Source organism: Fukomys damarensis, unplaced genomic scaffold (assembly GCF_012274545.1).
Source record: "Fukomys damarensis isolate Sample0158 unplaced genomic scaffold, DMR_v1.0_HiC HiC_scaffold_1, whole genome shotgun sequence".
In the NCBI taxonomy this organism is placed as follows: Eukaryota; Metazoa; Chordata; class Mammalia; order Rodentia; family Bathyergidae; genus Fukomys; species Fukomys damarensis.
Genome location: NW_022900913.1, coordinates 27,828,449 through 27,845,147, shown reverse-complemented (window position 1 = coordinate 27,845,147; position 16,699 = coordinate 27,828,449). Strand labels below are relative to the sequence as shown.

Genomic DNA, 16,699 nt, shown 5'->3' with positions numbered 1-16,699 from the left:
TTTATATTTATATAAAAAGACTAATAATAGTATGTTATGCATCGATAGCAGCAACAGCTTTTCCAGGTTCTGCAGTCATCTGAACAAAATTATAGACATTCAGCACATTCCGTTAAAAACAAAACAAAACAAAACAAAAACAAAAACAAAACAAAGAAAAGAAACTGCTCTTCTTAATGTATATTTTGTAGCACATCCAAAAAGATTCCAGAATTCTGCCTTCCTCCTGCAAACAGTATCACATCACCAAAGAAAATTGTTTCTCAAGTATGAATTTTTTTGCCCATGTACATTAAAGTAATTTGGGATTCTTTCTGTTTTTCTGAATATCCAAAAACATAAACTTGAGGAAATTTATTCATCACTTAACAAGTATTTATCTTCCTGTCATGTGAAGTGCTAGCCAAGCACTTCTGTCTAGAGCAGAAGATTGTATACTCCCTTACAGCAGATGGTGAAAGTGATGTGGAAGATACAGAGGAAATTCTCTACTAAGGAGTGATTTTACATTTTAATAATAATCAGAGATGATAAAATATGACCTGGGTCTTGAAGAATGGCTAGCATTTTGATGGCTGACAGCATTCTAGTAAAATACTAAGAGGTTTTAAAAATAAATTAAAGTAATTATGAACTTTGTGGCTGTTATCAGGGCCTTGAATGGCCAATGCCAAAGTCCAGGCTGTTTCGAAATTAATGAGAAATCATTGACACTTTCCTAACAAGGAAGATATATGATACTGTATATGGTTTAGGACAATGAATTTGATGGAGGAGTATAGAATTTACTGTAGGAAAAAGCATTGAACAAAACTGTGAATAATATAGTCTGAAAGAAAACTTAAAATACATTGGTATATGTTTTAATAGATCACAAAGTTCAGTGAACTTGGTAATTATTTTTTCAGCTCTACATATATATTACCTTTCCAGTTGCTGGGTCACAATACCTAACACCCATAATTTAAAGCAGGAGAGATTTAATTTAGTTCATAGTTTTGGAGGATTCCACACAAGAACATTGGGCTCTAAGGCAGGTACATCAGGGCAGGAGGGCCTGATGGTGAAAAGCTGCTTAATTCAGGGCTGCCTGAGACATAACGCTGGGGAACAGCACCCAAAAAACTGGGGTGAAGCACTAGATCTAATACCCAGTGTCACACTTACTAAACCACCCAGACACATCAAGAAGAGTGCTCTACCAGTCCCCTTGGAAGCTTCCAAGCCAATCAAGTTGACACACTCAACCACCACATGTATAATCCCAAAATATAGTTTTATAAAAACCGATTTTGATATTTCCTTGAAATTCATCTCTCCAGAGTGAGTATGGCTGTTACTTTTCATTGAAGCATTAATGAGACATTCAAATCCATTGAAAAGGTGTCAAACCATTCAAAAAGTATTTGCTAAATGGCCTAAAAGGTTACCTTTACATTTTGTTATTTATTTAGATAGAGACTTTGGGGAGAGAAGCAATTACTTATTTCTACTCAAAACTGTGTTAGCCTTCATGGACATTGTTTGGCCTGCTTACAAAAGAATCGATTAGGCACAATAATCAAAGGGCCCGAATCTCTGCTATTTTGTATGAAGGAAACAAAGCTAATATTTCAAATGCTTCTCATGTTTTATAAAATTATGAACTTTTGAACAGAGCAAATGTTAAAATTCTAGTACTTGTTTTTATTTAATATGACTAAATAATTTAAAGAAAAAATACAATTTTTCATAAATAATATCTAGTCACATTGTATATTTTCAAATAGGATGAATTTGTGATTTTACACACTTTAAGGCATCTTAGTAATGAAAAATTGTAAAGTAGTATATGCTTCAAGGTGACCTTTTAAATTCCCAAGTCTAACCACCTTGCTCTTATGTTTAGGCCTCACATATTGACCTCAAAATAATTTGAGGGCTTTTATGAAGGCTTTGATTTTGTTTGTTCAGCATGATCAAGTGTTAGGCTCTTATTCTTGTTTTCTTTGTAGTTATGCTTTCTATTTGAAATACTCACTCCTGTCTGAAAACCTTTAAATTTTCTGTCCTTGTCCCTCTATCTGGAAGACTCTTTCCACCCTCCTTTTGGTTGGCTGACTCCTACTCATTTTTGCTTTATCCCCCTTTTAAATTACTAGTTTATTACAAACCCTCCTACTAGATTATACCCTCTCAGATCGTCCTATACTTTTATAGCAGTTTCCACACCTTTTCTATTTGGTTAATGTGTGTTTTCCTCATTAAGCTAAATTTTATAGAAACAGTGTATGTTGGTACGGATTATTCACAGTATGGGTATACTAACTGTTGATAGTTGCTGCTAAATTACCCTTCAATAGTTTATCACTTTTCACTCTGTATAGGAGGGCCTGTTTCTTTACAATCTTATGTCGTTACATAATATCTGTTTTTTTCAAAATTCTTTTTTTTTTGGTACAGGAGATCAAACTCAGGTTCTTGTGTTTGTGAGGCAGGTGGCAGGAAAAACCACTGAGCTAAATCCCCGGCCCTCTTTTTTTTCTAATTTTGCAAGGAAACTGTTCTCTTTTTAAAACAGTAATATTTAGTGAGCTTAAATATTGTTTTATACATTTACAGGCAAATTATATTTTTTCTTTTTTTTCAGCTTTAATTGAGTTTATTGGTATATTTTAGGGATATAGCACAGTTACATTCATTGTTGGGATCTTGCACCTCTACATGACAGGTCTTGGTTCTCATTTTTTTTTTTTTTTTTTAGCTTTAATTGAGTTTATTGGTACATTTTAGGGATATAGTACAGTTACATTCATTGTTGGGATTTTGTACCTCTACATGACAAGTCTTGATTCTCATTTTTTCCCCTTACCTCTGCCCTCCCTTCACCCCCGACCTTCACCCTCTCCTCCCCTCTCCATCTACAAGCACTTTATTTCCATCTTTTCTTTATCTCACATTTTTTTCTTTTCCCTTATTACCCTTCCCCTATCCATCCCACCTTCCCTACACTTTTAGCCCCTTTATTCCCATTTCACAATGTCATAATCCTATTAGGATCTTATGTATTATTGCAGTTTATTCACACCAGAGAAACTATTCGGTATTTACACATGTGTGACTTACTTATTTCACTCAAAAGTATATCTTCAATATGTATCCATTTTCCTATGAATGAATCTATTTTCTCATTCTTTATGGCTGAGTAATATTCCATTTTATAGAAAAACCACATCTTCTTTATCTAATTTCCAAATAATTGGCAAATGGGCTGTTTCCAAGTTTTAGCTATTACAAACTGTGCCACTACAAACATGGGTGTGCATACATCATTGTGATATGATTCTTTTAGTTCTTTTGGAAAGATACCCAGCAGAGGGATGGCTGGGTCAAATGGAACCTCCAGTCCAAGCTCTTTGAGGTTTCTCCATTTTGATTTCCACAGTGGTTGCACCAGTCTGCACTCCCACCAAGAATGGAGAAGGGATCCTTTCTCCACACAACCCCACCAACATTTGTTATTGTATGATTTCTTGATAGCAGCTATTCTTTGTGGGGTGAGGTGGAATCTCAGTGTTGTTTTCATCTGCATCTCTCGAATGACCAGTAATGTGGAACATTTTTCATATATTTACTTGCTGCTTTTACTTCTTTGTCTGATAAATGTCTGTTCATTTCGGATGCCCAGTTTTGAATCGAGTCTTTATATTTGGGGGGGGCTGATTGTTTTGAGTTCTTTATATATTCTAGATAATAGTCCTTTGTCTGAAGAGCAGCTGGAAAAAATTTTTTGCCACATTGTAAGTTGTCTCTTAGTTCTGCTGATGGTTTCTTTTGCAGTACAGAAGCTTTTTAATAAGATGAGATCCCAGTTGTTGATTCTTTCTGCTAGTTCCCATGCTACTGAGGATTTGTTCATAAAGTCTTTTCCTATACCAATGTCTTCAAGAGTTCTGCCTAACTTACCTTCCAGCAAGTTTAATGTTTCTGTTTTAATATTTAGATATTTAATCCACTTGGATTTTAATTTAGTGCATGGTGAAAGATAAGTGTTCAATTTTAATATGTGGCAGGTTGAAATCCAGTTTTTCCAACACCGTTTATTAAAGAGGCTATCTTTCCTCCGCTGTGGATGGTCAACTCCTTTGTCAAAGATGAGGTAGCTGAGTACATCTGGATTTTTTTTTGTGTCTTCCAGTCTGTTCCCCTGATCCTCAGGCCTGTTTCTTTGCCAGTTCCATGCTGTTTTTATCACAGTGGCTTTGTAGTATAGTTTCAAATTGGGAATTGTTATACCCGCTGCCATGTGTCTGTTGCCTAGGTTGGCTTTTGCTATTCTAGGTCTCCTGTGGTTCCAAATGAATTTTTGGGTTCTTTTTTCTAGTTCTGTGAAATATAGTGTTGGAATTTTAATTGGCATTGCATTGAATTTGTATAGCAGTTTTGGTAGTATGGCCATTTTCAGTATGTTGATTCTTCCTACCCAGGAGCAGGGGATATCTTTCCATTTTTTATATCCTCTTCAATTTCTTTTTTCAGAGTGCTATAGTTTTCAATGTAGAGATCTTTTGTTTCTTTTGTTAGATTGATTCCTAGATAGTTCATTTTTTTGGATGCTGTTGTGAAGGCAATTGCTTCCGTTATTTCCCTCTCAGTGAGTCTGTTATTTGTGTATAAGAAGGCTATTGATTTTTCGGTGTTCACCTTGTATCCAACTACTCTACTGAATCTGTCAATTAAGTCTAGAAGTCTTTTGGTGGAGTTTTTTGGGTCTTCAATGTAGAATATCATATCATCAGCAAATAATGACAGTTGAACTTCTTCCTTTCCTATCTTTATTACTTTAATTTATTTCTCTTGTCTAATTGCTATGACTAATGTTTCCAGAACTATATTGAAGAGGAGTGGTGATAGTGGGCATCCTTGTCTTGCTCCTGACTTTAACGTGAAGGTTTTCAGTTTTTGGCCATTTAATATGATGTTGGCTGTTGGTTTTTTGTAGATAGCCTTTATTAAGTTGAGGTATAGACCATCTATTCCAATGTTTTGTAGAGTTTTTATCATGAATGGGTGTTGAATTTTATCAAATGCTTTTTCTGCATCTATTGAGAGGATCATATGGTTTTTGTCCTTGACTTTGTTTATATAATGTATTACATTTATTGACTTATGTATGTTGAACCACCCTTGCATCCCTGGAATGAATCTGACTTGGTCAGGATGTATGATCTTCTTGATAATCCTCTGTATTCTGTTTTCTAGTATCTTATTAAGGATTTTTGCATCTATATTCATTAAGGAGATTGGCCTGTAGTTCTCTTTTTTAGTTGCATCTTTCCCTGGTTTGGGAATCAAAGTGATACTTGCTTCTAGGAATGAATTTGGATGTATAGCTTCCCTTTCAATTTCACTGAAAAGTTTCTTCTCTAAATGTCTTGTAAAATTCAGCAATGAATCCATCAGGGCCTGGGCTTTTCTTTGTTGGTAAATTTTTAATTACATTTTCAGTTTCCCTGACTGTAATAGGGGTGTTTAAAATGTTTTTATCTTCTTTGTTCAACTTTGGTAATTCATAAGTATCTAAAAATCTGTCCGTCTCTTCTGTTTTTTCCAATTTATTGGAGTACAGGTTCTCAAAGTAGGTAGTAATGATCCTCTGGATTTCTGTTGGATCTGTTGTGACTTCGCCTTTTTCATTCCTGACTGCATGGATCTGAGCCTTTTCTTTCCTTCTTTTGGATAAAATTAGCTAAGGGTTTGTCAATTTTGTTTATTCTTTCTAAAAACCAACTCTTCGTTTCATTTATTTTTTTGTATTGTTTTCTTAGTTTCCACTGCATTGCTTTCTGCTGGAATCTTTATAATTTCCTCTGTTAGAGCTTTGGATTTTTCTTGCTCTTGTTTTTCTAGGAGTCTAAGATTCATCATTAGGTTGTTTATTTGAGCTCTCTCTGTTTTCCTAGTGTGGGCATTCAATGTTATGAATTTTCCCCGTAGAACTGCTTTCATTGTGTACAAGAGATTCCTGTATGTTGTATTGGCATTTTCATTTATTCGTAAAAACTGTCTAATTTCTTCTTTAATTTCCTCTGTAATCCATTGATTGTTTAGGAGAGTGTTGTTCAGTTTCCATGTGCTTGTGAAGTTCCTACAGATTCTTGTGCTATTGATCTCCAGTTTTATTGTATTAGGATCTGACAATATACAGGGGATGACTTCAATTCTGTTGCATTTATTCAGACCTGTTCTGTGAGCCAGTATGTGGTCTATTTTGGAGAATGATCCATGTGCAGCCGAAAAGAATGTATATTCTGATTTTGTGGGGTGGAATACTCTGTAGACATCTATTAAGTCCATGTGTTCCAAAGCTTGGTTCAGTTTTATTATTTCATTGTTGATTTTCTGCCTAGATGATCTGTCTATTTGTGATAGTGAGGTATTTAGATCCCCCATTACAATTGTATTAGTGTTTATTTGGTTTTTCATGTTATTTAATATCTGTTGTATATAGTTTGGGCATTTATATTTGGTGCATATATGTTTATGATTGTCATTTCTTCTTCTTGAATTGTTCCCTTTACAAGGATGTAGTGGCTTTCTTTGTCTCTCTTAATGAGTTTTGGTTTGAAATTTACTTTGTCTGCAAATAAGATTGCTACCCCTGCTTTTTTCTGGGCTCCTGACGCGTGGAGAATTGTTTTTCATCCTTTTACTTTCAGTCTGTGGGCTTCCTTTTGCACTAGGTGTGTTTCTTGTATACAACATATTGTTGGATTTTGCTTCTTAATCCATTCTGCCAGTCTGTTTCTCTTGATTGGTGAATTGAGGCCATTAACATTGATGGTTACAACTGATATGTTCTGACTTATTGTCATGTTATTGTCCTATTATTGACTCTTTTTACTTTTTCTCCCCTCTCCTTTTAGTTTCTTGCCTTGCCTATTTGATTTGGTCTGTTGGGCCTCATGGTATTGTGACCTTCATTGTCCTTTTCTAGGATATTGTTTAGAATTCCTTGTAGTGCTGGTTTGGTGTTCATGAAGTTTCTCAGGTGTTCTTTGTCATGGACGCTCTTATTTCCCCATCTATTTTGAAAGAGTTTTGCAGGATACATCAGTCTAGGTTGGAGGTTGTTTTCTTTTAGGACTGGAAATACCTTACTCCAGGCTTTCCTTGACCTAAAGGTTTGTGTTGAGAAGTCTGCTGTGATTCTAATGGGCTTTCCTTTGCATGTGATTTGTTTCTTTTCTCTTACTGCTTGTAGTATTTTGTTCTTCTGTTTGATTTCTGGGATCTCGATTATTATATGTCTAGGTGTAGATTTTTTTTTTGATCATGGCTAGTTGGAGTTCTATATGCCTCACTTATCTGAATGTCGAATTCTTCCCTTCTGTTTAGGAAGTTTTCTGTCATTAATTCTGTGAAGAGCTTTTTTAAGTCATTTGTATTTTCTCTTGCTATTTCATGGATTCCTATCAGTCTTACGTTATTTTTCTTTGCATCGTCTAGCCGTTGTTGGATCGATTTCTCATGATCCCTTACTGTTTTTGAGAGACCTCTTTTTTCATGGTCACTGACTGCTATCCTAGCTTCTATATCTGAATTCTATCTTCGCAATCTTTTATTCTGTTGTGTACACTTTCAATGGCTTTCTGAATCTCCTGGATATCTGTTTGAATCTGTTTTATGGATTCCGTTTCTTTCCTCTGTTGGGCTTTCATTGGTTCTATTTCTTTCTTATGCTGAGTCTTCATGGCTTCTTCATGGCTTCTCGAATCATGACTTCCATTTTGCTCACCAACTCTATGGTTAACTGGGAAATTATTTCTGATTTGAATTTTTCTATAGCCCGATTGATCTGTTTTGTTACCTCCTGTGATATGAGTCCAGGGTGTCCTGCTGTTTCACTATCAGATTTTTCATCCTCATTTGTCGTACTGTTTGCCATTGGTGAACTGGAAGTGTGTCTTTGGTCTTGCTTAAGTGTTTTCTCATTTTTATTTTTGTTGTTGCGTTGTCCTTGTTTTAATTTCTGGGTTATTACTTAAATCTTCCTGATATAGTTGCGTTTTAGCTTTTGAGTCTCTAATGACTCATAGACATCCTCATTTTCATAATATCGGAGAAAACAACTCATTAAATAATCAATCACAATCCTTAATCCCAGTTGATACATTCAGCAGCCCAATAGGATCAAACACAGCTTGCAAATTGCCCGCTTGTGGTAATCATTAATCTATCACCTTTAAACCATGTGAATTAAATTAATATCAAGAAGCAGCCCCAAATATGTTTGCAGTGAATATGCTTTTCAATATAGCATCTTTACCATTTAGGATGGGGGGTTAGACTGAGTTAGGACGAGATTAGTAGATAAAGAATTGGAGAAGGTTTGAAGTGAAGCCAGAGAACATAGAATGACCATACTATCATAATGAAACTATTAACTTTAAAGGGGATAGACAGAGTGCAGGAATAAGGACAAGAATATATCCGCTTAACAGTAACAGGGGCTCACCTTCCCTTGAAGCTACGGAGCCATGAGTGAACTAAAATGACAGGAGAAAAGAACATAAAGAAAAAAAGAAAAAATAATAAAAGAAGAAGTCTGAGTTAGGGCAGGAACAGGAATAAAAAGGGAGATGAGGGATAATATGGTGGAGCAAGAGACTGACTTGGAGAGAGAGGACAGAAAAAAGAAAGTAATTTTAGGGTGGAATGAGGAAAAGAAAAAAAAAAATTTGAAGGGCCTCTTTCAGACTATGTTTCTGTTGTCATATTATACCACGTGTACAGCCATGTGCAGAACCGAATCCCCTGATCTAAGCTAGCCAATGGCAGGTCCTCACGACTCATACTGACTTCGGTCCACAAGGGCTAAATTGAGTTTACCAACCCACAGTGTTGAACTCCACTCAGTTCTATTACAGGTTTCCCCTGCCCTTTCTTTAAAGATGTTCAACGTTGTGAGCTCAGAAAATTACCCTTCATGACCACCTATGCCTCTGCAGAGTGGGTCCAAGGACTGGCCCAATCAGGAGGTGTGAGAATGGGGATGGGGGAGAGCAGGTCGTGGGTGTGATTCAAGGGCACCCACGCGGCTACCTTCCTTTCTGGATCTGGTGGTGCGCAGTAGGGGAGGTCACGGACCCGGCAGGTGGGCCCGAGCAGGCGGCTGGAGAGACCTCCTCCCAAATTATATTTTTTCTATATTCTCATTTTCTACTTGTTTGCCAAAACTCTTCACCTATTAAGGATAGTTATTCTTAGTCATCAAGTTATACATATTTGTAACAATTTGTTGATATCAGATGGTTTCTGTACCTTGAGTTCTGTATCCTTTGATGCCCTCCTCTATTCTACAGTTCAAATGTTCTTTTTCATATCCCAGGGAGTTCCATTCTTGACTGTTTTTTTTGGGGTGGGTACTAGGGATTGAACTCGGGACCTTACGCTTGTGAGGCAGTTGGTGAAACCACTGAGCTAAATACAGAGCCCCCTTTCTTGACTCTTATGCTATGACATGCTGTTTTTGTGCTTAAAATACTTGTTCCAAATTTTGTTTTTATTTCACGAATAGTATATAGTATTGTGATTCCCTAGGAACTACTGGTTCTAAATATTCTTCTCCTTAACCTATCCTTTCATATTCATTACCTCAACACCAAACTGTCATTTTAGTTGTAGATTGGCAATTCTTGTTTCCTACCCCACCCTCCAGCATGGATTAACCAGCACAGTGCTAATGTATAGTGTAGTCTTAATAAACAAATGTAGGATGAATCAATTGCGACTGTTCTAGAGTACTCTCCTGTTGCAAAGAAGCAAGTTCTTTGTAATGTGTGTAGTGTTTGATGCCTCCTTTGGTTTCTTTACTATATTTAAGATAGTGAGATAATTGATCTTGAGAGACAAGGTGGAGGAATACAATCCTGTTTTTTGTTTTGTTTTTCTTTTTGAGGCAGGGTTCACTATGTAGTTGAGACTGACCTGGAATTCACTATGAAGTCCAGGCTGGTCTTGAATTCACAATGATCCTCCTGCCTCATCCTTCTAAATGCTGGGATTACAGGTGTGTGCTACCATGCCTGGCTGAGGATCACAACAATTGTTACATCTTTTAAAATAATTTTTAATCATTTTTGTAGACCAAGTAAGCAAATAATAAGTAAGTAAATCTAGAAAGTTATAAAAAGTGTGAGAGTATTGCATTAGGGTTCTTTAAAGGTATAAAATCAATGTAAAATATATACATAATTATACAAAGGGATTTATTAGGTATGACCTTGAGAGACAGAAGAATCACAGTGGCCCTTTGTGGGATCAGAGGCAGAAATCTCCAAAATGGCTATTTATATGCTGGACAGCAGAGGATCCAATAGCATTTGAAGTTCATAGGTCTGGAAACTCATAGAGGCACCAGTGTGAGTCTGGTTTTGAAGGCTGAAGAGTCTGCATTAGAAGGCTGAAAAAACTAGACACCAGTGTCCAAAGGCAATGGTGATGACACCAGGTCTTTCAAAAATGGGAGATGCTTTGTTTCCCATTTTATTTATCCAGGTTACAAGCATATTGGTTGGTGCCACTGACATCAGTGTAGATCTTCCTGTCTCAGTTTGCTGACGTACATGTCAAACATCTACAGATACATCAGAATTTACTAATCTGCTAGGTGGTTCTTATTCAAGACAAGTTGACATATCAATTAATGATCATGGGTATAGGTACTGCTATTTAGTTACTTTTTTAATGTTCTTAGGAATTTTTATTAAGTGAAAAATACTTCATAATATTAAATAATTTGAGTTGAAATTAAATTTGTGAAACAATAGATAGCATTTAGTGCATTGTCATTTGAAATATCTGATGTGTAAAAATGGAAATATTTTTATTTCTCTTAACTGTTTTTATAGGAAGTTCGTAAAGTGAATGAAAGCATCAAGTATAACCACCCATTGAGAAAGTGTGTTGACACAATACTCAAAAAGGTAATTAAATTATCTCATTTGTTTCCTTTTAAAATATTAATTTATGTAATATATAAATTAATGTTTTACATAATGACAAAAGCATCAGAAAAATATGAAATGAACTATGACTGGGGTCTTCCCAATATTTTTGGAAATATTGACTATAAACCAATAGTAATATGTACACGGGGTTTTTTGTTGTTGTTGTTCATTTGTTAAATCAGATATAAAGTTATTTTCCATTGAAATGTGGAGATTGTGGTGATGTTGAGTAATGTATAGTAATTGCCATGACACAATCATAAAGATAGAGTTTAAATTGCCATTATATATGATCACTAAAGGCATATCTTCTATAAGAAAATAAATTTGAACCTCAGGAATCTGTTTCAACCAACTTCTTACATATCACTTTACAAAATATTTCATTTATCATTAAATAAATGACCTGAAATATAACGTAGGTAGGTATTTAATAGAAAGCTATTCAACTAAGATTTTTATATGGTAGTATGGAATTAGCAGAATGCATATACTTTCAAAAGTGATTATTTTACAGAGTTCTGTACACACAAAACCAGTGAAATATATTTTCCTCTGTTTTAAATCAGTTGTACTGATTATTAGCTAATGATCCTTTGGCTAAAATCCTAGTCATAGGAATAAATTTTCTAACCATGTCTCATGTTTGCTACTTCTTGAGACTTATTTTGGGAGCTTATCTAACTTGCCAAAATTCATAAAAGTAATAAATGACTAATAATATGGTAGATATCCATATAGAATATGCGATTCTCTGTACTGTGGTTTTAAAAAATTTAGCATCTTAGATTTATCATGATTCTTCTTCTTTATTTAGCCAAGAAAATCAATGAGTTTTATTTTATCTCAAATACTAGATACTTAATGTAGATGAGTTTCCTTATCTTCACCAACCTCCAATTAGTATATCTGAACACAAAAATTACTATGAAGGAAGTAAGAAGAAAGTCAACACATTTTTAAAAATATTTTCAAAAAAGTACTAGCAAGGAGAAATCAACTATTTAGAAGTGCTAATAAAGGAAGAATATATTTTTGATAAAATTAGAGATGACCAAGAATGATAGTTTTTTGTTTTGTTTTGTTTTGTTTTTTTTGGTATTGGGGATCGAACTTGGGACCTTGCACTTGTGAGGCAATGGTACCACTGAGCCAAATCCCTGGCCCTCAAGAATGATAGTTTTTTAATAAAAACAAATTTTATATTTTATAATTAAAGTTTTTTTTGTTTTGTTTTTTAATCTCGTTCCTTTTAGTGCCCTACAGAGTATCAGGAAAAAATGGGAAGAAACATGGATGATTATGAAGATTTTGATGAAAAGCGTAATACTTATCCAAGTGAAAAAAGTCTGGTAAAATTGCATAAACAGGTGACTTTATTAATTATAGCTGTTTCATTAACAGATGATTTCATTTATATTTATAATTGTTGTCTACAAAAAAGGAATTTTGAAAATGTATCTAAAACTTTCTTTGATATTTTCCTTATCCGTATTTTTTACGTTTTAACCTTGTATTTTGAAATATTTTGACCTTGTATTTCTGGACAGGGATGCTCTTGGAAATTGGGCAGAGAAATATAACTATTATGTAGAAGTTTTACAAATCATTTTCCACCCAGTAAATGCACTTTCTGTTATAACATACATATATACATGCATGCATTCCTAAATATTGGGTTGGCCCACCATTGGATCAGAACAATGACAGGTTTACCCCTTTTGCTTTCTTTTTTTAGGTAATTTATGCAGTTCAGAGGCACCGTCGAACTCAAGTACAATGGCAAATTCTTTTGGAACAAGCATTTTATCTAGAAGATGTAGCAAAGAACGAAACCAGTGCCACCCATCAGTTTGTTCACACCTTTCAGTCCCCAGAGCCAGAAAACCGATTTATCCAATATTTTTATAATTCTACAGTTGGTATGTAATTTTATATAAATTTCAAAGTTTAATTATTGTTTTCTATAGGAAAAAAGTGTATGTTTCCTCAGTGCAAAGCTAAAATTCCTTTGTATTTATACTGTGTGGTAATATGTATTTGATAAACTTTGCTTTTCTGAAGTAGCTGTTTTACTTGTCATATATTCATCATTTTCCACTGTTACTTTACAGTAGTTGAAATTCTAAGCAAAAATAAATGTGATCAAGCATATTTTGAATATACATGATATACACTTAAAATAGTTAGAATTTTAAGAAATTTGCATTGCAAACTTGCATCTCTTCAATCTTGACAGTCTATTAAAATATTCCCTTAAGAAATCCTCTTTGATTATTCTCATTAGTTTTATTTATGAGACCTATATACTTCAATCATCATTTTTTTTCACTTCTATGATTGCTTATGACACTCCTTTTAAATGTTATCAAATTTAGTATGAAGAAACTTAATCCATGTACCAAGTTGTCTGTGTATAAAAAGTTCAATTAACCTTGCTTATTCTAACAGCTGTATTCACTTGATTGTCTTTTGCATTTTTGGTCTTCAATATGAAGATTTAATAACCAAATAAATAGCTCAGAAAACTTCAACAAAGATTTTTTTCTAATTAAACAAAGACACAGTGTGACTGATACCTGTTTTCATTTATTCAACAAATCTTTGAGTACATATAATTTTGTATATTGTTGGGTGTTGTATTTATCTATCAATTCAGAAAGACAGCCAGAGATTTAACTCAGTGGTTCTGCAGCCTGCCTTGCAAGAGCAAGGACACGAGTTTGATCCCAGGTACCAAAAAACAAAACAAAACAAAACAAAAACAAACAAAACAATTTAAAAAGACAAAAAGTCCTGCCTTTGTTAATTGAGAAAAACAGACAATGAATCAGTAAATGCATACAGGTACAAGTAAGGATGCTGAGTAGGTAATTAGTGATAGAAATAGAAATTCAGGGTAGAAGCCTGGTATGCAAATATAAATTAGGGTGCCATCAATGGATAGTGAACCATGGGTCAGGAAAAAATCAGCAAAGAAGTGATTGGGATAGAGAAGAGAAAAAGTGAGGCCCAAACCTAAAGCAATCCGGATTTTCAGAGATTAGTTGATAAGGATGTACAAGCAGAAAAGACCACCGAGATAGGAAAGCCAGGAGAGTAAAATATTTTGTGGAAAAGGGTAACATACCTTTCAAGTTTTGTAGATAGGCTGCATCATGAATACTAAGATTTGCCCACTAAATTTCAGGGAAGAGAGATGGAAGAAAGATAATAAAGCCTGAGTGAGGTTTAGAAGATATAAGGAAAGCAAATGAAGATATGGTAGAAAACTCTCACAGTGTTTCTTATACAAAAGAGCAGAGAAAAGGGGTGATAGTTGACAGAAGATTGGTGGGTATAGGATATGAAAAGAAAGTATACCAAGTAATATGGGAATGATATAGAGAGAAGAAATTTGATAGGATAGTGGAGAATTCTGGAACAATATTCATGAATAGTAAAGATTAGATAAGAAATGGTAAACAGTGAAGAGAATGGGTTTTAATTAGGAGGTAAGGCACAGATGTATCTTAGAGGTGAGACGATACAATAGTGGAAATGTGGGGAAATTCTCTTCTGATCATTTCTATTTGCTTAGCAAAATGCTGAGAGTAGGTATGGAGGGGTGGATTTTGTAGAAGATATAAAATAGTACCTACTCCCAGTGTCTTGGTTTAGGGAAGAATATAGAAATGGGTGAGGTAGGATTGAGAACAGGCTCATTAGAGAAGAGATAAAGAAAATGAGAAATAGTATTCAAAGTAGGATTACCTATGTGGATGATGAAATCACTAGAGACTGCTGAGTTTAAGGTTGAAAGGACTTAGTTCTATGAGACAGGATTTCTGTTTCTCATTGTATGAAGTGAAAACAGCCTTGCTGAGGGTGTAGCTGAGTGGCAGATAGCACATACTCAGCATAGATGAGGCCCTGGGTTTTATTTCTTAGGACCCACAATATGAATATGGCCTTTACAACTTACTATGCTTTCTTTTTTCTTTTAACTTTTATTTTTACTTCAATTCAGACTTAAACTAGAATCTCACAAAATATCCTCATATACGTAGGTTCTCCAAATATTAAAATTTTAGCATATTCATTGCTTTATCTTTCTTTGTGTATATTTTTTCCTTAATGTTTCAGAGTTGCATCCAGATATGATGCCTCTTTGCTCCTAAATGTTTCTGAGTGTATTTTCTAAAATTAAATATGTGTTATTACATAACCAATTACTATTATCAAAATCAGGAAATTATTATTGATGCTGTGCTATTATTCACAGACCTTATTAATTATTCCAGTGATGTTCTTTGTAAAAAAATTGTAGATTCTTTGTAAAAAATTGTAGATTCTCTGTAAAAAATTGTTGCATTCAGTTACCCTATCTTCTTTGCCTCCTTTAATCAAGACAGTTTTTCCTGCTTTTCTTACATTTTATGACATAGAAGCCTGTGGAGAGTGCAGATTTTCTGTTGCATGTCCTGATGATTAGATACAGATTATGCATTTGGGGCAGGAATACCATAGCAGTGTCATTATTTTCTTCTCAGTGCACACAGCAGGAAGATATAGGATATCAGTTTGTCTCATTACTAAATATCACGTGGCTAGGGTGATGTCCATCTGGTTCCTCTGATGTAAAATTGCTATTTTTCACTTGATAATTATCTTGTTGGATATATTTTGAAACAGTATAAATATCCTGCTACTCTTTTGTTGTTGTGGAAGGAATTGGCAAGTGACACACACATAGAGACAAGCTGAATGGTAGTAAAAGAAAAAGTTTATTTTGCCAGCAAAGGGACAATCACATTCAAAAAGGCAGTGCTAGTGATCCACCCCCTGTTGAGTTACAGCTTCTTTTATAGAGTTTCACAGCTATAATCTCATTCAGGTGGTTACATTTCATTTCTCAGTTTATGTCATGGTCACAAGATAGTTAACTTTAACCCAGATGTAGCAGTTCTTTGCAGTTGGGGAGTTTACCTTAAGATTGTTTTAGCTGCCAGGCATGGTGGTGCACGCCTGTAATCCCAGCACTCGGGAGGCTGAGGCAGGAGGATTGCTGTGAGTTCGAGACCAGCCTGAGCTACATAGTGAGTTCCAGGTCAGTCTCACTACATAGTGAGACCCTGTCTTAAAAAAACAAAACAAAACAAAACAAAACAAAAAAGATTCTTCCAGCTATCTAGTCTAGTGCACAGGAAGTGAGTGTTCAAGGTTAGAGATGAGGCCATATGTCTCATTTCATGGTCAGTGTCTCCAGTGTCTATTAATTTTGAACTAAACAAAGCAGATTGCTATTAGAGATAGAAGTCATTTTACATTTTCCTAACATTTTGTAGGTATTTAAATTATTTACAAAAGTTCTCTGTATTATTATTTTTCCTAATTTTATTTTTCTTTTATCTTCTAGAATGGCACTGGGAATGTCTTTTACGACCATGGTTTTACAGGATTCTTGCTGTGGTTTTGTCCATCTTTTCCGTGATTGTTGTGTGGTCGGAGTGCACATTCTTTAGCACAACTCCTGTCTTATCCCTCTTTGCAGTCTTCATACAGCTGGCAGAAAAAACATACAATTATATTTATATTGAGGTCGGTTTGCTTTATATCTTAAAGTTATCATAAATATATTTAACTTCATAGTTTAACCTTTATTATATTTTTTCTCTATATTTCTTCTAGTAATAATGCAAACAGTGATGCTTCCTACGGTATTATTC

General features: G+C 34.6%; 1 protein-coding gene across 2 annotated transcripts in view; it reads left to right on the top strand.

Annotated features, from left to right (window-relative positions):
• Positions 1 to 16,699, top strand: part of Lmbrd2 (LMBR1 domain containing 2) — a 47,341-nt gene that overhangs the window by 19,313 nt on the left and 11,329 nt on the right. For both annotated transcript variants that reach the window (XM_010605462.3, XM_010605463.3), the window contains 4 exons: positions 10,893 to 10,967; positions 12,248 to 12,361; positions 12,730 to 12,913; positions 16,390 to 16,571. In XM_010605462.3, the coding sequence (XP_010603764.1) occupies positions 10,893 to 10,967; positions 12,248 to 12,361; positions 12,730 to 12,913; positions 16,390 to 16,571 (555 nt within the window). The remainder of the gene's footprint in view (positions 1 to 10,892; positions 10,968 to 12,247; positions 12,362 to 12,729; positions 12,914 to 16,389; positions 16,572 to 16,699) is intronic.